Source organism: Ahaetulla prasina, chromosome 2 (assembly GCF_028640845.1).
Source record: "Ahaetulla prasina isolate Xishuangbanna chromosome 2, ASM2864084v1, whole genome shotgun sequence".
Classification (NCBI taxonomy): Eukaryota; Metazoa; Chordata; class Lepidosauria; order Squamata; family Colubridae; genus Ahaetulla; species Ahaetulla prasina.
In genome coordinates, this window is record NC_080540.1 from 92,551,836 (window position 1) to 92,578,777 (window position 26,942).

The window sequence follows — 26,942 nt, forward strand, 5'->3', positions numbered from 1 at the left end:
ACTTGCCATTGAATCCAGTGGGATTTACTTCTGCATAAACATGCATCAGATTGCACAAAAGGAAAATATTCAGAGATTTTAAAACATTATTATTGTTTCTGTAACCATAGACCTTATAGTGGTTTCTAATCATCATCATAATTTTTTCTTCCGTAATTAGGTCACGATAAACTTTTCAAGAAATTTGATCATGTAACAGCCCATTTAAAAAGGAACAGCTTTTCACATAGAACAAAAATATGGGCACTCAATTTCTTTTGGAGACCAAGTGAATTAGGGAACAGTATCATCTCTTGTACAGGTAGTCCTCCACTTAAGTGTACAATTGTGGCCCGTATTTCCATTGCTCAGCAAGACAGTTGTGAAGTGAGTTTTGCCTCGTTTTACAACCTTTCTTGCTGCAGTTGTTAAGTGAATCGCTGGAATTGTTAAGCTTGTAACACAGTTGTTATGTGAATCTAATTTTGCCATTGGCTTTGCTTGTCAGAAGGTCACAAAAAGGTGATCCCATGACCCCGGAACACTGAAACTATCATTAAAGTATACCCAGTTGGCAAGTATCCAAATTCTGATCATAAGACCATGGGGATACTGCAACAGTCATAGGTGTGAAAAATAAGTCCCTTTTTTTCAGGACTGTTGTAACTAAATGATTGGTTGTAAGTCAAGGACTACCTGTAGTATTTGTAAATTTGTCAAGTACTTTTAAACTGAGGTTTAAAAGAGCTTCAGATCTGTTCCATAGGCCTTTCTTATACAAGCAGGGGTCCATCACAGTCTCTCTCGCTCAGTTGATTAGACACAGAGTCTTCCTCCTTTTGCTATTGGAGCAAACTTGGAGAACTTAGTCCACGTTGTTGGAGAGGGCCAGTTCTTGATTAAAAAAACAGGGTCTAAACTTGCACTCTGACTAGAGGCTGGATTCTTTAAAACTGTTGAGACCTAGAGGAAATGGGTCGGACATACTGTAAACATGGCATTCCAAGCCACAAAAAAATGAAAGAAGCACACATTTGCTGTTTGCATTGAACCTGCTGTAGCTTGAACTGATGTACAGGTGATTTTTATCATTTATCACGGTGATTTGCCACACTCATCAGACCGGAGATATTCCTGTGAATTAAATGTTTGAAAAGTATATATATTATTTTGCTACTTGTTTTCATTTCATTTCACTACAATTTTAATATTTATATTATTATTATTACTTTATTCATTAAACATGAAACTCAGTCAACTGAACATTCAAAAATGCATCACAAATACCATTGACTGATGCTAATGGTTGATAGGGGTTGCTGCCAGCGTCCTAGGTTTAACCAAGTACCTTCTTAAAATGTATGATGAAGTTAGGAATTGATGATTGTAGGGGTATAATTAAGTTGGGACGAAAAATTTTTAGCATATGTTTGTTTTATTTTTAACTATACCTTGTGCTCGTTCCGGGAAGTCGGGGGGGGGAGGGGGGTTGCGAAGGGAGGGGGGAAAAATTTTTTGTAAAACTTTTTGAATTAAAAAAAAAAAATGTATGATGTTCCAAGTAATGCAGTTTTTTGCAGTTCCGCTGGTGTTATTGCAGGAAGCTGCAATCAGTTAATGTATCTTAGAAAATTCTTGGACATGGTACCAAATGCCCCGATGACAATGGGTATCACTGTTACATGTTTCATCCATAGCCGTGTAGTTTCGATGGCCAGGTCGCGATGTTTCATGATTTTTTCCAGTTCTTTTTCTTTGACTCTGGCATCTCCTGATACCGCAATGTCAATAAATTGTACATTTCGGTTTTTGACAACTGTGATATCTGGCGCGTTGTGTTCAAATTATGATCTGTCTATATTTGAAAGTCCTACAAGATCTTCACCTTCTCATTTTCTATAACTTTTTCTACTTTATCTTCCCATGACTTTTTGGTTACAGGTAGGTCATATTTTTTACATAATGACCAGCGGATCAATTTAGCAACTCGGTCATGTCTAGCTTTGTAATCAGTTTGTGCGATTTTGCTGCATTCATGTATTAAATGTGAAACAGTTTCAACATTGTTGTTACAAAGTCGGCAGTTTGGATTGTCGGTGGATTTTTGTATCTTTGCTTTCATGTCATTAGTTTGTAGTGCTTGTTCTTGAGCAGTGAGTATTAAACCTTCCATTTCTTTCTTATTGGTTCCTCTCTTAAACCATGCCCATTATTATTGTTGTTGTTGTTGTTGTTATTTTGTTCTTTAAGAACATGAACAAAGTATGCTGGTTTTCGGTGCATTCTTAATTACGCTTGGGACAGGTCAATGTGGCAATGCAACAATATTGGTTTAAATAAAAATATGAGCTATAGTTTGAAAAATGATCAGATATTTACCTGGAGTGTAAAGTAAGGTCTGTTCTGACATCAGTTATGAGAAAGTATGTGCTGATCCTGATAATGTATGAGAAGAACCACTTCTTTATATGATGGTCACTTCTATAAAGCCTTCCAAAGGCATAGGCCGGATTACTGGTGGAATCACCTTTCCTCAATTGTTTCTGCTGACACCATCAGAAAGGCCACAATCTAGATCCCTTCTATCAAACAATGTCATCTTGTTGAAGCCCAGAGTCAGGCAATGGCAGTGCCTTCTCAGTGGCAGTGCCTGCCCTGTTGAATTGCACTTCACCAGAGATTCAGATGGCCCCAGTTCTGTTAGCCTTTTGCAAGGCATTAAAATCCTGGTTATTTCTCCAGTCTTTTGGATCAGGTGGGTAAATGAGCTCTGTTGTTATCAATGTGCTTTTTTGTGAGATGAGTTATTGTTTATTCTTTGGTACAGGAGTCATAACAGATGGATTTCTGTGTACTTTGATCCTTTAATCACTCAGAGCCACTTGTGTGAGATGGGCAGGTATATAAAACTGGGTGGATGGACAGATGCCTATACCATGGAATTAGGGTTATGCAACATCTACCATAATAGATTTTGCTTATTTTGCCTATTCACTAAGCAAAAAATCTCCTCCCAACTCTGGATATCTAACAAAGATATCCCAAGAAGCACATTCCGCTCTTACAGAGATTACCTTACAGTCTAAAGCAGGGGTGAAATCCAGCAGATTCTGACTGGTTCTGGAGAGCCAGTAGTGGAAATTTTGAGCAGTTCGGAGAACAGGCAAATGCCACCTCTGGCTGGCCCCAGAGTGGGGAGGGGAATGGAGATTTTGCAATATCCTTCCCCTAGGAGTGGGATCCTTCCCCTGCCACGCCCACCAAGCCACCCCCACAAAACCGGTAGTAAAAAAAATTGGATTTCACCACTGGTTTAAAGGAGTTTTTTGTTGTGAAATTTGTCAAGGATTGCATGCAGATTTCAGGAATCCAGACTTCGTACACTGAAAATTTGAAGCTCTGTTCCATTAAAGTTCTTATTTTCATATAATAATTTTAATTTTGTTGAGTGAGCCAACTTCAGCTGTGTTGCCTTCACAGTTTTATATGTAACTTCCTCACCTTAAATCCAAGTTCAGCAATACATATGCAACTGAGCATTCATTGGGTTTAAAATTATTGCTCAAAAAGTTGTAGTGGGTGTGTGTAAGCAATTTTGAATGTTCATTTTTTCTAGTGAGAAATAGTGATAATTAATAAAATCCAGACTTTTTCTATCTGTATCTGGATATATTTACCTTGGCTTCATCAGAAGTAATATACTGCTTATCATAGCACATCTTAATTAAACTTCTTATATCCAATGCACCGCATTGGAGATATTATTCATCCTTAAAATGAATTATTTGTATATGTGGTTTGCCACTTGCTCTAAAAGCATGATAATATCAAATGACTGATGCACTTAATTTATAAGTTGCTGTGCATTGAAACTGGTAGGAAATATTTAACAGTTCATATTCTGTTAAAGAGTTATGAGCTTGCTCTTTTAACTTTCTTTGCAAGTATATTCATAACTGTTAGTTTTATGGGCCTCATACTTTATTCAAAATCAGATTTCAAAATGCTTTCCTCTAATACTTGTTGCTGATCTGTATACTACTAAAATTCTTTGCTTAAATTTTGTAACTTACAGTTAGGCAAAATGGTGCGTCATTTTTGAATCAACATACTTCAGATAAGGAAACTTAGAGAATGTATCCAAAATCTTGGACCCCTGACTCCTGTGGGATTAAAAATTGGCAAAGTTGCGGCCGCTTCAGTACCATCACACCTTCTGACTACACTTCTCAGAAACTCATAGGTTGCATGGCATTAGGGAAAATGAGAGGGCTGTATTCCCACACTCCTTTCCACTTTTCTCTTATCCCTGTGCCCAGTTGGCTGATGGCAAAGCCTGACAGGCAAGCAGCCATTGGCTGGTTTAGAACCAAGGCCAAAATAGGAAATCTCTGAATGGTCGTGAGTAATTAGGGAGGAATGAGGGTGATGAGGTAATGACCTAACAGTTCACAGGTTGTTTAGTATTTTATATTGTTCATATATTTTTCTACTTTAAAGGTAAACGGGAGACCAATGTACATACAAAGTTCATTAAGATACTTGATCAGAAGACAAATACATTAAATAAATGAACCAAGAATAGATTTCCAAATAAGTTAAAAAGATAAAATAATATGAATCTGCTTGTACCATAAAACTGGAAATTTGCACTTTTGAATGCCCTTTGCATCATAAATTCTGGATATTAGCTTCAGCCATTTGAGACTGACAATCAAGAACAATGACTACTTTTGTCCACTTTATGTCTATTTATGTCAGTTTTAGAGACCTTTTATTATTTGCCACATGAATATGAATGAACTATACTTACTATAATGAATTAGCAATGGACTAAATAGATTTAATGTGTTTGCATGCATGCATGGTATTTTAATAAATTCCCCAGATACTCATTCTGTTCAGAGGCTGAGAAATAATGCTGAAGTGCATAATTATATTGGTAATTCTTTCCAGATGCTTGGACTGGATTCTCTACCACTCTAGTCACTATGGCCAGTGATTAACGAAGGCTGGTCTAACATCTGAAATGAAAAACATTACCATCTTGCTCCTGTAGATATGACCTTACAGTTGTTCAAGAAAAAGAACAGTCTTCTGATCCAATCTGGGTCAGTCACTGGGACAGAGGTTTACTCTCCCGAGCTTTTGGACTCATCCTGGAGCCGGTGGGATCCAATCTGACCCAGATTGGATCCTGCGACTTTGGATCCTGGACACGTATATTTGCCTTCATTCATAATCGTCTTCTGAATTATCTTAATTCATTTGTGCATTGAACTTATACTTTTAACTAGGCAGTGTAAGGTCTTTATCAATATAATTTCTGAATTTATCTAAACAATTCAGCATTGAAAATTATGCTTTCATATATGGCATGATTTCCAGTTTTTACTTTTTATAGTAAAAAGGATAGAATGCTTGGGGTGATCCCTGTCAAGCCTGAAATTGATTGGGATATGGAGTTGTTTTTATCCTTGGGCATTCTGACATGCATTCAGCTTGACACAGTTTGGAGCTGAAGGGGGGATGGAGCCTTCAGTCAGAAAAGCATTCCAAACTCATGAGTCAACAACATTCCAATGCATGATTGATCAAGCAGGAGGAGGAGAAATGTCACCAAGCAACCAGCTCCCATCTTGGTTGGACAATGTGACAGTTGTTTTGGAAACTTGAGAAACTGAAACTTATATTGGGGTGAAAAGCCTGGAACTTTAGTACTGGCTTTTCACCAGTAGCGCCAACATGATGTATCTAAATAAATTTGTTCTTTGAGGAAAAGCAATGCCTCAGAGTTCAGTTTGTGATGGATGCATTATTTGGAGCCTTTTTGTAAAGATCTTTCTTGTGTAAAACAGAGACAGTTTCTTTTTGAGCTTAAATCTCTCCATGCTGAACAAGTTCTTTCTTTAAGAACTTTATAATTTTAAAAACCGATGTCCAGTTTTTCTCTAAAGCATTCAGAAAATATTTTCAGTTAGAGGAGCAAAAGAAAAAAAAAGTTATTCATATATTATTTATGAACTGTGTAATTCATAAAATTCATCATTTGTATCTTGTGAATCTGTGCCAGTAGGTTGGATTTACAGCTGAATATCTTACTTCATGCTTACTCTGTCCTATACACCCCCAGATCTTCTCTAGGGGAATAGGAAATGCTGTGGAGCAGATGAGGAAGAAGGGAGGAAAAGGAAAAATTATTTTCTGCTTTATGTTCCAAATTAGTCAATGAGAATTTTTGGTTTGCCTTCAATTTCTAAAACCAAAATAATTTAATTAGTGTTCTGAATTTTGTAAAAAAATGACAAAAATGTATTATGTACACTGGTAGTTAGTCATCAAAATTTCTATCAGATCCTGGGTTTTTACTCTAATAAAAGATTAATATATAATCTCTAAATACATATAATCTGCAATCCATATAGTTAAGTTATTTCCAATGATAATTTTTTATAAACAAGGAAAATAATTATCAACCTATATGTATGTTTTGTCTTTAGAAGACAATTTTTCTCATTCCCCACCCCTAAAAATACTGCTGGTTTTTTTCCCTCCTTCCTTGGAAATCTTATTGTGTAATCATCCAGAACCAATGCTAGAAACAGATATATTTGTCCCTCCAAGACAGAGTGGCTGTGGATGCCGGCATCCCAGTACAGTCAGTTGCAGCCGCGGCTGACTGTTGGGGGCGAGTCATTGGCCCCAATGGAGAGGGTGCGCAATTTGGGCGTCTTCCTGGATGGACGGCTGTCCTTTGAAGATCATTTGACGGCCATCTCCAGGAGAGCTTTTTACCAGGTTCGCCTGGTTCGCCAGTTGCACCCCTTTCTAGACCGGGATGCCCTATGCACGGTCACTCACGCTCTCGTGACGTCTCGTCTGGATTACTGCAATGCTCTCTACATGGGGCTCCCCTTGAGGAGCACCCGGAGGCTCCAGTTAGTTTAGAATGCGGCTGCGTGGGTGATAGAGGGAGCCACTTGGGGCTCCCATGTGACACCTCTCCTGCGCAGACTGCACTGGCTACCTGTGGCCTTCCGGGTGCACTTCAAGGTTTTGGTAACTATCTTCAAAGCGCTCCATGGCATAGGACTGGGTTACTTACGGGACTGTCTGCTGCTACCGAATGCCTCTCACCGACCCGTGCGCTCTCACAGAGAGGGACTCCTCAGGGTGCCGTCGGCTAGGCAGTGCCGGCTGGCAATGCCCAGGGAAAGGGCCTTCTCTGTGGGGGCTCCCACCCTCTGGAACGAACTTCCCCCAGGACTCCGCCAACTTCCTGACCTCCGAACCTTTCGCTGCGAGCTTAAGACACATCTATTTATTTGCGCAGGACTGGACTAGAATTTTAAATTTTGAATTTGGTTTTAATGGGTTTTATTATTTGTATTGCTATTTTTAATCATTCGGCCTTATGTAATAAGTTTTTTAATGGATGTTTTATTGTGTATTTATATGTATTTTTATTTGGCTGTGAATCGCCCTGAGTCCCTAGGGAGATAGGGCGGTATACAAATGCGATAAATAAATAAATAAATAAATAAATAAATAAATAAATAAATAAATAAATAAATAAATAAATAAATAAATAAATAAATAAATATTGCCTTAAACATTTGTTCTCCTCCTAACATAATAGAAGCATAAACCGCTGCCCAAAATAATGTACGGATGAAAAAATGACTCTGTAGCTGCCAAAGCACTCTTCACCCATGATAATGCAACGTAAGATACCTGCCATTCCTGCCAGTGTGAAGGAAGCCAAGGACTGGCACTCTGCTTCAGCTGCTGTCTCCATTTGGCTCAGGCCATTGGCAGAGAACCAATGAGACATGTTTATGATATGGGGGAGGGGTGTCTTCCCATTTCTGTGGAATTTCAGAATGCAGCTAATGAAAAATGGGCAGCTACATTCCTAGGAGGATAATATCAAAATCTGTGACTTATCATATAAAGCATTAAGGATAAGTGTTCTTGCAAACTGCACTTGGGGCATTGATGACGGTTTGGATTTCACTTATTTAAACCTTGGTGTTTGTGTGTTGAACAGGGGTCAGTTGAAGATAACATTGCATTTAATTAAATGGATTCCAGTCTACAAATGTTTAGACTATAATATATTGGTTCACCTTGAAGATATGAGCAGATCTCTTTTTTTGTTTTCTTTACTTATACTGAAAGACCTGGCCCTATTTATTTTCTGCCACTACTTTGGTGGGCAGAAAATATCCCGTGGGTTGAAATTCAAAAAGGAAAGGAAAGGAAAGGAAAGGAAAGGAAAGGAAAGGAAAGGAAAGGGAGAGAGAGAGAGGGAGAGAGAGAGAGGGAGAGGGAGAGGGAGAAAGAGGGAGAGAAAGAAAGAAAAGGTTTGGTGAATAAGCAGTCTGATGTGGAATAAGACAGGTTCCTGTGTTCAAAGAAATAACTTTAATGAGTAAGTTTAGAGCAGGGAGTTGCCGGATTGTTAGGAAGTATGGCATTAAATGATAGAAAATATAATATAATGTTATCGAAAGCTTTAGATCATGTGTTTAGATCCTTTACTGAGGCCCTTCATTGCCACACTGAGTAAAATAACTAAAGCACATAGATATTAAGGAAAGAGGAACGCTTTATTAAGTATTTTTATGCAAGAAGTGCAAGATGGAGTTGTTGGATTTTACATGGGAGCAATGGAAAATGTAGGTAAGGATTCCCCTTTCCTCTTTATGGTAATATTACCAAGTTACCAAGACTTGAAAGGCCTAAATAGGACAAGATGAAATAAATCTCACAAAGACAAATGTTTTTACCTTTCTAATTTGCATCCTTACTTAAAAGCAAACAAATAATAAGTAGGAGTGTTGCATTGTAAAAATACCCCTGAGTTTCCCAAAACAAAAGGCAAGGAAAATTATAACCATACCAACAAAACAAGAATTGGAAGATGATTATGCTTCTTCTCTTCACAAAGAAAGCATACCTGGTTACCATTGGTCAAGAAAGGGCCAATTAGATAAGAGGAGCCGAAGACAAAAAAAGTACAGTTCTTCTGGCTGTTCAAAATATCCTATAATAGGTAACTGTAGGTCAATTTATTTCCTGCATGTTTTCTTCCCTTCTGTTTTACATCTGTGCCTAATATTAGCCAATAGCAATTTGGTTGGCATCCCTTTGGTGTACTTCATGTCCAGAAGAATCAGTTTCAGTGGTTCCTTGATTCAGTCCACTCCAAAACATATAAATGCACACATAATAATATCTGCTGCTTTACTGCAATTGAGTCCACACTGGCTCATCTTGTACTTCATCACATCTGGAGGGCATCAATTTGGATAAAGGCTTTTATCTTCAGAATCAATTCACTGAAGTGTTTTCCCATTTTACCCCTAATGAGGAGCCAGATGTTCTCTTAACAATTAAAACCAATCTAATTCTTGCCTTGCTGCTCAGAACAGCTTTGCAACTGATACGTTTCATCCGTAGGCAAAGGATTTTAGAGTCAAGTGGCTACTAAATATGCTTCTTCTCTTGATTGTTTGTCAAGTGCCCGGACAGCATTCATTTTAGACACCTTGCTTGTTTAATCCTTTCAGAATTTTGATGGAATGCTTCTGGAGGTGCTTAATGGTAAGGTGGTATCAGCTTGCCAGAGTTTTCAGGTTCATGTATAGTGCACAACCAAGTTTTTCGAATTAAAATAGCATAATTACTTCTCAGAAGTAATGTAGTGTATTCCCTTATATTGAAATTGGGCACGGAAAGAGCCTTGACTTATATGTCTGATTCCTGAGATTTATTGTTTAATACCTTATTTATCTATGCATTTTAATGAAATTAAATAGTAGCATTTGTATTAAAATTATCTAGTAATGATTTTAAGTAGCAATCCCAACATAGATCTAGCTAAGCAATTCTTGGCTTGTCAAAATTTGTCATCTACTATGTAGGAGACCTAATCTTCAGAACCTATATAGCGTAAACTTTTTCCTAGCTAAATATTTTGCAAAGGGTAAGCATTTAAAAGCTATGATACAACTAACTGCAATGAATATTATGAATCTCTCAGATGCTCTTTTTTTTTTCTAGCATTTTTCCCACAAGAAAGGGTCTGGATTTTTTTTCCTCTGGATCTACTGGGTGTTGATGCATTGGTTGCAGTCAAAAATTGACCAACTGGCTTATTGCCCAAGCTTGACATTATGGGCTGAGAGAGAACTAGCCCAAAGTCACTAAGGTGGCATTAGAATTCAGAGTCTCCTGGTTCCTAGCCTGGTGCCTTAATCACTAGATCAAACTGATTCTCTCTCAGATATTCAAGTAGCCTCTTCAAAATTTATATAAAACACATTAATTCTTCCATCCATCCATTCATTCATATATATTCACACAATTGCATAAAACATTCAAATGAATTGCAGGGATCTTCTAAAGTAGAATATAACTTCCAGTGTAGAAGTAGAAATTTTAAATGCTTAGAAAAGCTAAATGTACTTCATGTCAAGTTCACCCAATAACACTTCTGTTCTCCGTTACTAAGTGGCTGTTCACAATTCTTGTAATGATGTATTTCATACGTTTACAAAAGTGCCTGAGCTTTGGAGGTACAATTTACAATGTTTTTGCCACACAGTGTATATATGAAAAGGAAGATGAAATGTTGGTCTCTTACGATATATTGGTGTAAAACAGTGGTTCCCAACCTTTTCTTGTTTGAGGCACCCTTGGAAAGCCTTTCAAAAGTTCCCGGCACCCTTATAAGGAAATAGAGTCTAAACCCTAATAAGAGTTGGAACTTTAACTTAGAAGAAGTCGTGGGCCCAGCAGGGAAAAGGCCGTGTCAACTATGTAGGCACGGCAAAATTCCCTCCTGGTTTCTAGAGTTAGCAGTGGTGCCTTTGTTTCCAAAATGGATTTATGGCACAATTTATGACGAGCACTTAGCTTTTCAAATTTTCTTCCCTCACAGTTGTACCAACAATAGCCGGGGTGGGGGCAGAGAACTTTTGGGCCACAAGTGACTTAGTATTTGTGTGAATTAAGCTACTTGTGACTTATTTAGAAAATATGTTTAAAACAGATCTAACTTAACATACCATGTAATTGATACTCAACAACCCTCTGAGATTTCAGAGAGTAGCTTCTTTGGCCCTACAGGATCTAGGGATGCCAAAGATTAAACCTAAAATAGGTAAACATCTAAACCACAATCCTTTGGTTACAGTTAGGATCATAGCTTGGCTGTTGAATCCTGTTAGATACCAGGCTGGAAATCAGGAGACTGCGAGTTCTAGTCTCAGTTTAGGCATGAAAGCAGATTGGGTGACTTTGGGTCAGTCATTCTCTCAGTCCAACCCACCTCACAGGGTTATGTTTTGGGGGGAAATAGGAGGAGGAAGGAATATTAGGTATGTTTGTTGCCTTGAGTTATTTATAAAAATAATAAAGGTGGGGTAAAATAAACAAATAACATCTGCTTAGAATAGCTGTAAGAAGTTGGTTTTTAGAATTGACCTGAAAAACCAGGATGACATCAGATGGCAGCAAGGAGATTTTTTAAAAAATATATATTTTTGCTCCTATTAGTGATTGCGTGATTACTGAAAATCAGCTACTACATTAGTATGTATGGAGCAATCATAGGTATTTCTCATTAAAGGAAATGCTTGCATGCTGCAGACTTAAAGATCAAGATGACCTTTTAAAAGCAGCAACAGATCCCAGATACTTCCAAATGACTAGAAGATGTAAGCCATCTTCAGATAAACCAAACCTCAGGAAACTCACAAATAGTGCAGGACAACTTGATCCTTTGGCAACCTTGCAGAATTCTGCCTTTCATTTCAAGGCATTTCCTGTGCTGCATTTGAGGTTTGTGCTGTTAAAAGTTGCAATGGCGTGCATAAGCGCACCAGCCTGCCTACAGTCCCTGTCCTAATGTTTTCTTTTATTTGTATCCTTTACCCGTATTTATAATTATGTTTGCACTTGTATCTGTCATAAAATACATGCTTGACGAAATAAACACAATAAAAATAATATAAATAAATTCACACATGAGCTCCCACAAAAATAGATTTAGGAAACAAAAGGTCCAGCAGAAATCAACTAAAAGTGGTATCCAAGGTGCATTATGAGCTGTACGCCTATGGGCTATATGCCCTTTGGCATTTCCCATCTAGCACTCCTTTACTACCCCTTTCCTTTTTAGTCAACCTAACAAATTTCCCGCTTTAAGAGTGGAAAGAAAATCTGACAAACCGACTGCAACGACCATGACTTGGGATCGGGAACTTGACCACCTACCATTTTAGACAGTAACCGGGGAAAAAGGTTCTAAAATAATGAAACTAGCAAAAATGAAGATGTCAACCTGGGTGTACGTCTCCCATCCTCCAATGCTTTGCTAGTTCATTCCTCCCACCCCACCCACCCCAAACTGTGGATTAAGAGCAGCAACAAAATCCGCCTCAACCCCATAACTTAAAGCCAAGCAATGAACTTCAGAGCGAAAGCACGGTGGCACCTCTGACAAATACCGAAGAGCGAGACTCGCTTTGCAAAAATAAACGAGCCGCATACATTATATATCCATACTTTCTCCACCAGCAGCGGCTGCTTACAAGCGCTTCGGAAGGACGCCAGAGAAAATCGAGGCTGGCTGGGAGTCCAAGGGAGCGCGTAAGGGAGGAGATCGGCAAGAGGCTGAAACTGGGGAGGGAGAGGAGAGGGGAGAGAGAAAATCGACAGGCGCACAAGACTTTGGGTTGCTCTCCTCCCTCGGCGAAAGATTTCTCTACAAGCGAGAAGGGGGGAGAGAGAGAGAGAGAAGCAAGAGAGCCAGCAGTCCAGATACAACAGCTCGCTAAGTTTTGAGAAGTGCTTATTTGCTGCCGGAGGCAGCTCAAAAGACCGGTAGGAGTCGCCGCGCTCAACGGACTGTCCATGCTGCGAGGAGGCAGCCACAGCCTCGTCCTGGTGGAAGCCAGACAGCCGCCTCCACAAGTCGGACCAACAGCGGTGGCTTCCACGAAAGAAAGAGAGGGGGGAAAAAAAGAAGAAGAAGGACGGACGGGCGGGCGGGCGGGAATGAGGCACGCCGCCAGGGAGAGAGCCAGGGGCTCATCACATGATGCGCCGGAGCGCCCGCCTCTGCCCGCGCGTCAATCCACAACCCTCACTGAAATTTTGGCGGCACCCTCAAAAGATCTCACGGCACCCCTTAGTGCCGCGGCACACTGGTTGGGAACCACTGGTGTAAAATGTAATACTAACAGGAAAAAAATGGTAGAAAATACATTTTTTATTTGTAATGTGTTTATTTATATATCTTTTAAAGCAGTTATATCTTCATAAAACCAAAATTGGGTGGATCCAGATGAGACGGCTGAGGGCGGTCTTGTGGAGATTGTCTGAGATGAGTTTGACCCTGTGGCTCCCGAGGACATGGACAGGTTGCTGGGTAGGTTGAATGCCACCATGTGTTTACTGGACCCGTGCCCCTCCTGGTTGGTACTGGCCACTCAGGAGGTGACACGAGGCTGGCTCCAGGGGATTACGAATGCTTCTTTGTTGGAGGGAGTCTTTCCGGCCGCCTTGAAAGAGGCGGTGGTGAGGCCCCTCCTCAAGAAGCCTTCCCTGGACCCAGCTGTTTTAGGTAATTATCGTCCGGTCTCCAACCTTTGCTTCGCGGCGAAGGTTGTAGAGAGTGTGGTGGCATGTCAATTCCCCTGGCACCTGGATGAAACTGTCTATCTAGACCCATTCCAGTTAGGTTTCCGGCCCAGATACAGCACTGAGATGGCTTTGGTCGCGTTGGTTGATGATCTCTGGAGGGCCAGGGATAGGGGTTGTTCCTCTGTCTTGGTCCTGTTAGACCTCTCAGCGGCTTTTGATACCATCGACCATGGTATCCTGCTGCACCGGTTGGAGGGATTGGGAGTGGGAGGCACTGTTTATCGGTGGTTCTCCTCCTATCTCTCCGATCGGTCGCAGACGGTGTTGACAGGGGGGCAGAGGTCGGCCCCGAGGCGCCTCACTTGTGGGGTGCCGCAGGGGTCGATTCTCTCGCCCCTTCTGTTCAACACCTATATGAAGCCGTTGGGTGAGATCATCAGTGGCTTCGGTGTGAGGTACCAACTGTACGCTGATGATACTCAGCTGTACTTTTCCACACCGGGCCACCCCAACGAAGCTATCGAAGTGCTGTCCCGGTGTCTGGAGGCCGTAAGGGGCTGGATGGGGAGAAACAGGCTCAAGCTCAATCCCTCCAAGACAGAGTGGCTGTGGATGCCGGCATCCCAGTACAGTCAGCTGCGTCCGCAGCTGACTGTTGGAGATGAGTCATTGGCCCCGATGGAGAGGGTGCGCAACTTGGGCGTCCTCCTGGATGAACGGCTGTCTTTTGAAGATCATCTGACGGCCGTCTCCAGGAGAGCTTTTTACCAGGTTCGCCTGGTTCGCCAGTTGCGCCCCTTTCTAGACCGGGATGCCCTATGCACGGTCACTCACGCTCTCGTGACGTCTCGTCTGGATTACTGCAATGCTCTCCCCTTGAGGAGCACCCGGAGACTCCAGGTAGTTCAGAATGCGGCTGCGCAGGTGATAGAGGGAGCCCCTCGGGGCTCCCACGTAACACCTCTCCTGCGCAGACTGCACTGGCTGCCTGTGGCCTTCCGGGTGCGCTTCAAGGTTTTGGTAATGATCTTCAAAGTGCTCCATGGCATATGGCTGGGCTATTTACGGGACCGTCTGCTGCTACCGAATATCTCTCACCGACCCGTGCGCTCTCACAGAGAGGGACTCCTCAGGGTGCCGTCAGCTAGGCAATGCCGTCTGGCGACACCCAGGGGAAGGGCCTTCTCTGTGGGGGCTCCCACCCTTTGGAACGAGCTTCCCCCAGGACTTCGTCAACTTCCGGACCTCCGAACCTTTCGCCGCGAGCTTAAAACTCATCTATTCATCTGCGCAGGACTGGACTAGATTTTAGATTTTAAATTTAAATTGGTTTTAATGGGTTTTATTATGTATACTGTTATTTTTAATTATTTGGCTATTTGGAATAAGTTTTTTAATGGATGTTTTATTTTGTATCTATATGTTTTTTATCTGCCTGTAAACCGCCCTGAGTCCCTAGGGAGATAGGGCGGTATATAAATATGAAAAAATAAATAAATAAATAAATAAATAAAAAGGAAACATTTGAATACAAAAGAAAGGGTACAATTCATCAAAAATCATGTTTCTTTAAAATGAGAATTGAGAAGATGAAGGGCCATTAGTTGGATGAAGAAATAAAAGGAGCCCAAATATTCTCAAATCTATATCGTAAGTTCCTATATTTAAATATATGAAAACAATTTCTCTGATAGATCCAAATCTCATACTCTCCAAGACCCATTTATGCTACAATAGGCTGACTTCCAGTGGGAAACTGTTTTCAGGCATGCAGTGGACACAACAAGAGGGAAAGAAAAATGTCTCTGCAGGGACTCGTTTTCTTTAATAAATCTATGCAGTCTAATTAAGTACAATATTACCAGTAAAAAAAAAAGAGAAAGATTTGTTTTATAGGCTGATTTTAGAGATTAGTTGATACAAAATTAAAAGTTAACCATGATCCAACTTTTGTGCAATCTCACTGTAGTTGTACAAATGGTCTTCATATAACTTTCTTTTTAGTCATTGGCTGAGAATTAAATATTTGGATTTGGTGTTTTTGAAGCCAAGTGAGAAATATCTTTTATAATGGAGTTTGCCATAATAATAAACCCCAGAGCCAAGGATGAGATTCTGTATAAGCTTCCAAATCTTGAAAATAAAAGCCTTTTCTCTTTCATTTCCATGTTTACGAATGAAGGCAAATGTTTATTTCATTAATGATAAAAAATATGAAATGACTTTTAAAGGGGAAGGGTGAGGCAAAATAAACTGAAGTAGAATCCTTGTTGAAGGGCACCATGCTTTGTGTAATGTGGGTGAAGTTTACTGAATTTCTTTATCTCCATATTATCTAAGAACTCAATTATTGATAATATGGCATTTCTCTAGTGACACTGAGATCTTCATATGGCCTATAAACTAAAGAATATCAAGCTACTTTTACTTGTAAGAAACATTTTCTAAGATTCAGTCAAAATCTGCTTTCTTGTAACTTAAACTGATTATTCTGTATTTCACATTATGAAACAAGACAGAGAAGGTCTTTACTTTTTACTAAAGCTCAAACGCACAACCAAGTTGTCTTGGGAATGTATGTTATCTATCACTCAAGACTGACCAAATATTAGGTAACTCAGAAAAAATAGCACACAGACTCATATTATCATGATTCATTAACGGTGGAGATGGGTTTAGCCCTACATAACAATCTACTTTGCCTGACAGGCAGAAAAGTCAGGGATAAAACGAGGAGGAATATCTTCTTAAATGGAAAAAAATATGTACTGGCATTACATTGTTATTTTTTGGTACATTCAGGGGTGAAATCCAGCAGGTTCTGACAGATTCTGGAGAACTGGTAGCAGAAATTTTGAGTAGTTTGGAGAACCGGCAAATACCACCTCTGGCTGGCCTCAGAGTGGGGTGGGAATGGGGATTTTGCAGTATCCTTCCGCTGCTATGCCCACCAAGCCACACCCACAGGTAGTAAAAAAAAAATTGGATTTCACCACTGGGTACATTGTAAAGCAAAAAAACCAAAACCAAAAAAATCTACCGTAATCGCTGCTCTGACCTTGCTGAAACTATTTGCTATGATTTGAAATGATTTCTTATGGTTTGTGTTACTAGAAAAGGGGAAGTAATTTTAATTTGCTCTCAATATACATTAACAGGTAGATCCATTTAGTTCAATCCAGTCCAGATTTCTCTCTCATTACAGTCATCAGATAACAAATATTATTTTTCTTAAAACCCTTAAACCATTCTATAATATACAAAAAAGTTTGTTTTACATTTTTATCAGTTTTTCCTCCTAAAGACAGTCTAAATTTAGAGCATAAGGCAGCCTACTCCTAAGTATCTAATCTCCTTCCAACTGAGTGCAATTGTATTCTATAAAACAGGGACCTTATGAATAATAACAGAAGAACAAAAGTTGGAATATTTCATAGTCTGGAAATGTTGTATAAAGGTTGGATAAGCCCCATCAATTAATTCCTCTCCAGTAGCACGAAATGTAAGGACAAGTGAAGCTCTGAAGCCAATCTACCTAAGGGAAAACATGGAAAAAGCATCTTTGGGACATCATGACCTGGATAATTGAGAATTTCCATAGATACATAAGAGAAGAAATTCCAAAATGAAATTCAGAAGAAACCTGTGGCAAATTATGTAACTGTAAGTACCTGCAGCAGAGGCTAGAATGGAAGAAATTCTAAATGGGATGGGGTGCTTGAGAAAGTTCTTAGAATGCAAAAATTGAAGAAATAGAAGAACATGAAATTGCACAAAGATTTGAAACAGGTAAATGGGACAATAGAAAGAGATAAATTGGATTTTGGGAAGAGAATCTTTTGTTCATTGCCAGCATCTGCTTCAAGTAACATAAAAGCAGACTATAGACCTGGACATCATTAGATGAACAACAGGGGATGATAATAACCACCATCAGAAGAAGAAGATGGAAAAGAGAAAGACAGGCAACTTAGAGATTCAGATTGTAGAACTATAAATTATTGGTGTCAAAAAAATAGGCCATTCTTGGAAAATTAAGGAGAATAGTAGGGAACAGAACAGTTTTGGTCTGGTGGTTATGCAAGAAATAAATTTAATATGCTTAACTTATATGAAAGAAAAAAGAGAAAGTTTGAAAGCAGAAGCATGGATAAAATTTCAGAAAGGAAAAGATCCGAATAGCTTTCAGAACAAACTGAGGTAATTGTAGGCAAAGAAAGTGAAAGAAAACTGAAAACATGGAGACTGCTTCTGAATTTTGTGCTTGAGGTGGAAAAAACCCGAAACTCTGATTTTGGGTTTTACCTATTTGATTGATAGATGCTTATAGAAATGGCTAGTTTATATTATTATGAAAAAGCAAAAAGTTGTGGTTTTATGTTGATGCCTTATTTTACTGCAGCAGAAGAAGTCAGAAGTCAACACTTGTTTTTCTTTTCCCCAAGCTTTCCTCACTTCCATTCCTCCCCTTCCCCACACTGCTTTCCTATTTCCTTCAAAACCAGGAGGAGCTGGCATGAGATTAATATATTTTATCAAAATAATAAGCTTCAGGGAACTCATGCCTATTAGTAAAATGTGTTAGTCTCAAAAGGTGCTGCCAAGATTCTGATTTTAGAATGGATTATTAAAAGAGAATATATTCAGAAACTGATTATTATAAAGGCAATACAGCAGTTTTAAAGAGATGGCTATAAATTCAAATGTTAAAAGAAACCATCTTTAAATTGTAGGAGAAGATGTAGCTGAACTACTAATATGTCAGTGTCAATTGCTCTAGAAATAAGAAGTTGGAAAAAATTGGGTATGTGAAGAAAGATGCCAGTGATGAACAAATTAATATATCCTTGCATGAATATATCAAACAAGTTGACCTGAGATCTTATTAAGATTAGACCCATACTGTTCTGTCCTCCCCGTTTCTGTCCGAACGATGGCCTAATTAGCTGGCTCTTATCAGCTCTGCCAGCGTCTGCCAAAAAGCCCTCATTAGCTACCAAGCTACCAAGTCGCAACCTTCAGCTCTAGTCACTCAGTGGATTTGCCTGATACAAAAAGACCCACCAGCTCTTGCTCCCTTTTATATCCTGTGGGGTGTGGCTCCATGACTCAGCACTTCCTAGGTCTGCCTCTCCCTTTCTTCTGTTGTTCTCTCCTCTCCTGCCTACGAAACCTCGGATCCAACGATGCTTGATTGCTCTCAGCTGCGTCTGCAGGCGTGGCCTGGGGCGGGGGAGAGTCAGGAGATGGAAGTCTCATTAGTTCGTCCACCTGGCCTGCTTCTGGCTCCTGGAGCTGAGCCAGGGAGGCCGATGCTGCCAAGGTAAGTCCTGACGGCCCTTCCCCCTCACTGTCCGAGGCATCAGGCCTGGCTCTGAGTCATTTTCTGGCAGCAGGCCCGGCTCCAAGGCATTTCCAGGCATGGGGCCAGGTTCGGGGGCGGGAGCCACAACACATACATTGAAAGCAAAGGGGAGGTATGGTGGTTCAGCGGTTAAGGTGCTGGGCTTGTCAGCTGAAAAGATGGCAGCCCAGATTTGAGACCTGAGCGCCATAACAGGATGAGCTCCCATTCTCGACCCAGCTCCTGCCAACCTAGCAGTTCAAAAGCATGCAAATGCAAGTAGATAAATACCCTGTTTCCCCGAAAATAAGTTCCAACCGGAAAGTAAGCCATCACATGATTTTTAGGATGTTTGTAATATAATCCCTACCCCCCAGATAAAGAGTTTAGTTTTGCTCAGTTAGTTACAACAAGATCTTTAACTATGTAATTGTGCCAAAATGTGGAATGTACTAAAAGTAAAAGATATGTTAGAGCAGCTGATTATTTTTCTGAGAAATATTTCCACTGAACAAATTACAACTGAATTTGGAAAGATACAGAATGTATCGAGAATCACAAAGTGAGTAAACTGGAAGCAGTGTTTCTTGATATTTAAATTATGATTTCAGAGTTTATATCATAGTTTTCATGTGGTTTTTCCTCAAAATAGTGAAAAGTTATTATCAGGTTGCAAAAGCTTTAGTTGGAAAGGGATCCAAGGAATAGGGATAGACAATTTGAGAGTTGAATGAATCCCAGGATGCCTCGTTGCTCATCCTGTATTTGTTGGTATGTTCCATCTTCCTCTTCTACTATAAGGTTTAATAAATGTTCCAATCTTATCATTTTTCTCTTTGTCATCCATTTTTATAGGCTTCATCCTCATCAAAGATCCTTTTTATTTCAAAGATCCTTTTTATTTCAGTCAAAAAGAAAGGCAGGAGGGGAACATAAAATTATCATAATTCTGTCCTCCAACATAAGACAAAAATATATTAATCCGGATGCACATCTGATAGGAAACAGGGTGGTATCATGCTTAAGAAGCAGTGGATGGAAACTAATCAAGGAGAGAAGCAATTTAGAACTAAGGAAAAATTTCCTGATAGTCAGAACAATTAATCAGTGGAATGGCTTGCCTCCAACACTGGAGGTTTTTAAGAAGAGATTGGTCAAACATTTGTCTGATCTAGGATCTCCTGCTTGAGCAGGGAGATCTCCAAGGTACATTCTTTTTATATTACTCTGTTAAGGCATTATTTATTTTATTTTTATTTTTATTTTATTAAATTTTTATACCGCCCTTCTCCCGAAGGACTCAGGGCGGTGTACAGCCAAGATAAAACACAGGAATATATACAAATTAAAACATTTAAAACCTAGCAAATTACAAAAAGGCTGATAATTAAGATTTAATTTTAAAATTTTAGAAATATTAATAAAACCCCGAATTAAAATTTAACACTATTATGCCAGTCCCGCTTGAATAAATAGGTATGTTTTTAGCTCACGACGGAAGGTCCAAAGATCAGGCACTTGCCGTAAGCCAGGGGGAAGTTCGTTCCAGAGTGTCGGTGCCCCCACAGAGAAGGCCCTACTCCTGGGGGCCGCCAGCCGACACTGTTTGGCGGATGGCACCCTGAGGAGACCCTCTCTGTGAGAGCGTATGGGTCGGTGGGAGGCATAAGGTAACAGCAGGCGGTCTCGTAAGTAAGTAAGGACAGACCAGATTAAGTCCAATTTCTGCCATGGAAATTTCCAGGGTGACTCTCACCACAGCTCTAATTTAGGTGGATGTTGTGAGGATAAAATTAGTTTCCTATATAAGCCAGGGGTGAAATGCTCCCGGATCGGAGGGGATCGCGCAATCCGGTAGCGATGGCGGCTGCTGGTTCGGAGGACCGGTAGTAAAAATCCCTGGCCCCGCCCCCCTGCCTCTGCTGAGCCGCACCATCTGCAGAGGTGTTTGTTTTTTTACTTTTAAAAGCCGGTTTTGCTTCAGCAGAAACAGGCCTTTAAAAGTAAAAAACAGCAGAACCTTACTTGTACTCTTACTTGTAGAAAACATATTTTCTACAAGTAAGAGTAGAGATTCTTACCTGATTACTGATGAACGCATGGCCACAGCCCGAAAGCAGTTTCAGTTTCAGCCCAGACAGAATCAATCGCTCAGCTAATCTATTTCCTTGGTGATCAACTGGCTGGCTTTGCCGAGGAACTCTGAGATTTGAAGTCCACAATAAAATAAAATAAAATAAAATATTTGTGCAGCTTTCTGAGATTTGGTGTGTTTCTGTAGTGTTTCACTCTAACTACACAAACACACAAAATCTCAGAAAGCTGTATGTGGCATTGTGTGTGTGTGTGTGTTTGTGTGTGTTTGTTAGTTGTGTGTGTGTAAAGTGTAAAAGTTGGTTTTTGAGCTTTTTGTGGCTATGTGAAGTGTGAAGTGTGAAGTACAGCTGCTTTTACATTGTGTGTGAGTCAGTTGTGTTGCGTTGTGTGTGTGTAAAGTGTGAAAGTTGGTTTTTGGTACCTCTTATTGTTTTTTTATACTTTGTTTATTATTTTTATTATTTATTGTTATTGGTCACGCCCACCAAGCCATCTGACCACCAAGCCACGCCCACCAATTAAGCCACGCCCACAGAACTGGTAGGGAAAATTTTTAGATTTCACTCCTGATATAAGCCACCTCAAGAACATGGACAAAGTTGGATATAAATCTGATCTGGACTTTCTTTTCAGGCAAGGGAACTTTTAGCACCCATTTATTGAAAATTTCATTTGCAGAAATCCACATAACAGTCCCCTAGCTGCTTTGGAACAGTAGCTAAAGAACTACTTTACCAAAGCAGCTAGAGGACCATTACGTGGATTAGATGATCAACAGTCTGCAATTGTTTACCTACCGTACCAAAAGCAGCTAGAAGACTGTTATGTGGGTTCGATAATTATCAGTCTGTAAATGAAATTTTCAAAAGAGTTCCCATCTGAGAAGTAAGTCCTGATAGGAAATTATGTGGAGAAGAAGCTCTGTATTGGGTCTCAGGCCTTTAGGAGGAGTCTGATTTTCAGAAAAAGAAATGGTTCTTTTTCATATATATTATAGATAATCAGCCCCTCTACAGTTGATGGAAGGAGCTTAACTCCAGTTCCTCTATACAATTCTGTCACAGTTTTCTCCTGACTGTATAAACTGAAACTTAGAGGCTTCCAGAAGGGGAAATCACAAAGGAATCGTGCAAGGTCATGGTCAGTGTACAGCCTCTTTGGGGATCAGAATCACGGGTAAGGATTATGTTTGATTACAGAAGTCATTAAAGTGGGGCTTTTTTCAGGGTAAAATAGAGCAGGGTCCAACATGTCAACTTCCACTGTGAAGTTTCAGTCTTCAAGTAAAATAGCATTTTATTTGAATATGACATCCCTATTCCACATGGATGCAAAAATCAAGTTGAGTTTCTTTTGAGATATAGAATAATGGCCATAACACATGTACCAAATTTAACTCTAATACCTCAGTTTTCAGCTGGCAAACACACTTAGCAGTGGCACATCAGTGGCTTTGGGGTGAGTTATCTCTGTACGCTGATGATACTCAGCTGTACTTTTCCACCCCAGGCCACCCCAGCGAAGCTGTCGAAGTGCTGTCCCGTTGTTTGGAGGCCGTACGGGTCTGGATGGGGAGAAACAGACTCAGACTCAATCCATCCAAGACGGAGTGGCTGTGGATGCCGGCATCCCGGTACAGTCAGCTGCAACCGCGGCTGACTGTTGAAGCAGTCACTGGCTAGCGGAAAGAGGGCGCACCTTGGGCGTCCCCCTGGATGAACGGCTGTCGTTTGAAGATCACTTGAGGGCCGTCTCCAGGAGAGCTTTTTACCAGGTTCGCCTGGTCCGCCAGTTGCGCCCCTTTCTTGACCGGGATGCCTTATGCACGGTCACTCATGCTCTCGTCACTTCTCGACTGGATTATTGCAATGCTCTCTACATGGGGCTACCTTTGAAGTGTACCGGAGACTGCAGTTAGTCAGAATGCAGCTGCGCGGGTGATTGAGGAGCACCGCGTTGCTCCCGGTAACACCTCTCCTGCGCAGTCTGCACTGGCTACCTGTGGTCTTCGGGTGCGCTTCAAGGTTTTGGTTACCACCTTCAAAGCGCTCCATGGCTTAGGGCCGGGTACTTACGGGACCGCCTGCTGTTCCACATGCCTCCCACCGACCCGCACGCTCTCACAGAGGGTCTTCTCAGGTGCCGTCCGCCAAGCAGTGTCGGCTGGCGGCCCCAGGGAAGGTCCTTCTCTGTGGGAGCACCTACTCTGGAACGAACTTCCCCGGTTTCGCCAATTGCCTGACCTTGGACCTTCCGGGAACTGAAAACTTATTTATTTATACAAGCAGGACTGGCCTGACTTTTTAAATTCTAAATTTAAATTTTAAACTTTTAATGGTAATTTTATTGGGTATTTTTATGGTCATCGACGGTTTTAATCTGGCCTTTCATTGAATAAGCTTTTTAATGGTTATTTTAATATGTATATTTATTGTTTTAAATGAAGGCTGTACACCGCCCTGAGTCCTTCGGGAGAAGGGCGGTATAGAAGTTTGATAAATAAAATAAAATAAATAAATAAATAATAGCAAAGGAATGTTGAACACGGCTGAATTCCTTCACTAATCAATTTAAGCACAGAACATGGTTCCTATGATTCAGAACAGGTTGGGCTTTATACATTTACAGAATACAAAAATGGCTTTCTTACTCTCACATCTCCAACCAACCTCAAATTATATACATGCACAGCAACAGAAAAAAAAAATATTGAAATTTGTGCTATGATCTCTGATCTCAAATAGTCTATAGCCGCCACTACATTTCGACCCTAGGTAATCTTAAGAGGACAATGGGTGGGTGGGAAGCAGCTAGCGATTTCTTGAACCACTTGGCAACTGCAGTCTTTGTCTCTATATTAAAAAAAGGTTTTCATATGGATTCACTTACAAAAACTCCCCCCCCCAACTTTGGCCAACTGTGTTGCAACTGGCTTTAGAAAAAGACATGTGTTGTTCTTTTCCAAAGCTTGATGCTCTACACATGTCAAAATAGAGCTGGTTTGAACCATAAGGTGATGTGTGAACCACTTGCATACTTTGCAACCTCCAGCATTTTAGATTTAGTCAGATGCAAAGACTTCACGCAAACATGATTCAACATGATGAATAAAGAGTCTATATTTTTTTTTAAATTTGAATTTATATCCCGCCCTTCTCCAAAGACTCAGGGCGGCTTACATTGTGTAAGGCAATGCAACTGTAAATAAAATTAATTATATGTTTGAAAAACTTACGTTCCAAATCACAAAGATTGCATTCTGATACAGTCCATTTAATGATCGGGTCTGTGATATAGTGATGCTATTATCTGGTCCCAAGAAAAAACACTTGTGGCCCTGCAACCACAAAATTAAAAAACTGCTGCAGAGTGCTTCATGACTGGGTAGTTGGTATCGCTTCTTTAAAACTATTCACATTTACCTTCATCTATGCATCTTTGGAAAGACGTAGCTGCTTCAACAGTTGTAAAAGACATATATTTTATTTCGCCTGAATTCTGAAGTATCTGTCAAAAGATTTGCACCGTCCAGCCCTGCACTGGATATCTGTAACATTTTATATCTGACCTTGCAGCCTGGCTAAGGGTTAGGAAAGAAAGACTACGATTGCCCTGACTTGTATCCATAAAGTGATGGATTCCTAGTAATCTTCTAAACATGATGCTGCCGTCATGGAGGTTTATGGGATTAGAAAAAATGCTCTCCCTTTTGCTCCCAGAGAAAGAAGTCCTGCTTTGCCCTTATGGACAGAATTGCATGCAGATTATTAACAAGTGTTGTTTGTATTTCAGATAGAATCTCCATGCCTTGGGTAATAAACTCACATATGTAGAATGGAAACATTTCTGGGAATTCAAATATTTCATAGAATGGGAATGTTTCATAATCCAGAACGTTCATATTATTTCCTCTGCTATTAAAACAGCTTAACAACTAGAATAGAATAGAATAGAATTTATTGGCCAAGTGTTATTGGACACGCAAGGAATTTGTTTTGGTGCATATGCTCTCAGTGTACATAAAAGAAAAAGAAAAAAAATACCTTCATCAAGATACAACATTTACAACACAAATGATGGTCATAGGGTACAATTTAACCCTTAATGATAGCAACAAAAAGTTACTATCATTAAGGGTAACAAACTACTACTTAAACTGTGAAACTGGTCTAGGCTTAGAGTGATTTTTTTATTTAAAGAAGCACACTTGTTATTTGATGTTTTGCCTCTGGCCTTTGAGGCAATTATTCTTGTTAAAAAATGCATCTATTGACCACACAAATATACATTAATGACAAAATTCATGGGTTCAAATTGATATGATTTAATAATTCACTGTCATCTTTTTTAAAAAATGTTTATACTCTGTTGCAATTTGTAAATGCATTTTACTTAGAAGTTGTAAGTCTAATCATTCTTAGCCAAGTTTTACTTTGTGTGTGTCTGTGGCTCTATGTATATTTCTGCATGGTAAGAAAAGTAGATTCTGACATATTTTATGCTTTTTAAAAATTGCTAATTATACCTCTGGTCAAATTTCCAGGTTAGCCAGACCCATTTTATGTACAATTGTAAACCATCTGATTTGTGTGATTTTATTTCTCTGCATGTGGCTAAGTTTTGTTTTACTGTTTGTAAAATATGCCATAGTTTGGCCACATGAGTGTTATAATTAAGTTTTGCTGTGGTTTTTACTTGCTGTCTCAGATGTGGATTTATTTTTGTTTCTGAATTGATCAATGGTCGTAATAAAGTTTACTACTACTGCTATTATTACTGTTGCTACAGCAGCAAATGTTAGGTAGTTCTTATGAAGTAATGAGAGCCTTTATAATTATAATTGTAATTGTAATTGTAATTATATCTTCTTTTCTGCACTTTGTGTAATGTTGCTTACCCCAAAAGGGAACAAAATGATGGATATGTACAGTATGTAAGGGTCCTGAGTAGAATCTTTTAGAAACTCTAATTTATATGATGCAGCGATACCCAGCAGATTTCATTCCATTTCTAATCTATTTGATCCTAGTTTGGATACAAATTAGATATACAGACTGTTCAGAAAGAAGATATCTGAACTGAATTTAACTGGAAGAACTGAGTCAGCACTCCTGGGGGCTGAGCCTGAACATTGATGGATGGGTTTATTTTTACTCTGGTTGCTACTTATGTGCATTGATTCTGTTTTTGTTTTTTGGGTGTTTTTATAATTTTTAAACATTATGAACCAATCAGTGTCATGAATGGGAAGCCATATACGCTAAATATATGGTGACTCCCTCCCTTTGGAAGACCCTCCATCTCCCTGTGGAGATGATTTGGAACATCATCTCCACAGAGATTAGACTGGCCCCCACTTTGACACTTTTCCATAAGGCCCTGAAAACCTGGTTCTGCCAATGGGCCTGGAGAATCCAGAGTAGAATAAAGCCCATCAAGTGGTGTGTTGTTGTGTGTTGTCACCAGGGAGGTGGGGCTTATTGTTTTTTATTCTTTTATATTGGATTTTTAATATTTGTAAGCCGCTCACTGAGGGTGAGTGAGTGGCCACATAAATCTAAATAAATAAATATCAGTATTAGAGTAGCTTCATGGTGAGATATGAGGCAAATTAATGTAATGAATAAATAAATAAATTAGATATAGGCTTGCTGTTTAAGAATAATAGAACATAGGATGCCATTCTATTGCTACCATCCTGGAATATTTATGTCTAACCAGGGTTTAAATGAAATATTTTTTACGTAAAGATGTATTAGTAAGAAATGAGATAAATATATCATTTTTGTTCTTCACAGGTCCACCAGGAAGAAGAGGGAAACCTGGACGACGGGGAGAACCAGGTAATTTTCTTATACTTCTTGTA

The 26,942-nt window shown here is 39.8% G+C and overlaps 1 protein-coding gene across 8 annotated transcripts in view; it reads left to right on the plus strand.

The window, feature by feature from the left end:
* COL23A1 (collagen type XXIII alpha 1 chain) overlaps positions 1–26,942 on the plus strand; it is a 336,951-nt gene that overhangs the window by 167,618 nt on the left and 142,391 nt on the right. For all 8 annotated transcript variants that reach the window (XM_058170260.1, XM_058170258.1, XM_058170262.1 and 5 more), the window contains exon 3: positions 26,875–26,919. In XM_058170260.1, coding sequence (XP_058026243.1) covers positions 26,875–26,919 — 45 coding nt within the window. The remainder of the gene's footprint in view (positions 1–26,874; positions 26,920–26,942) is intronic.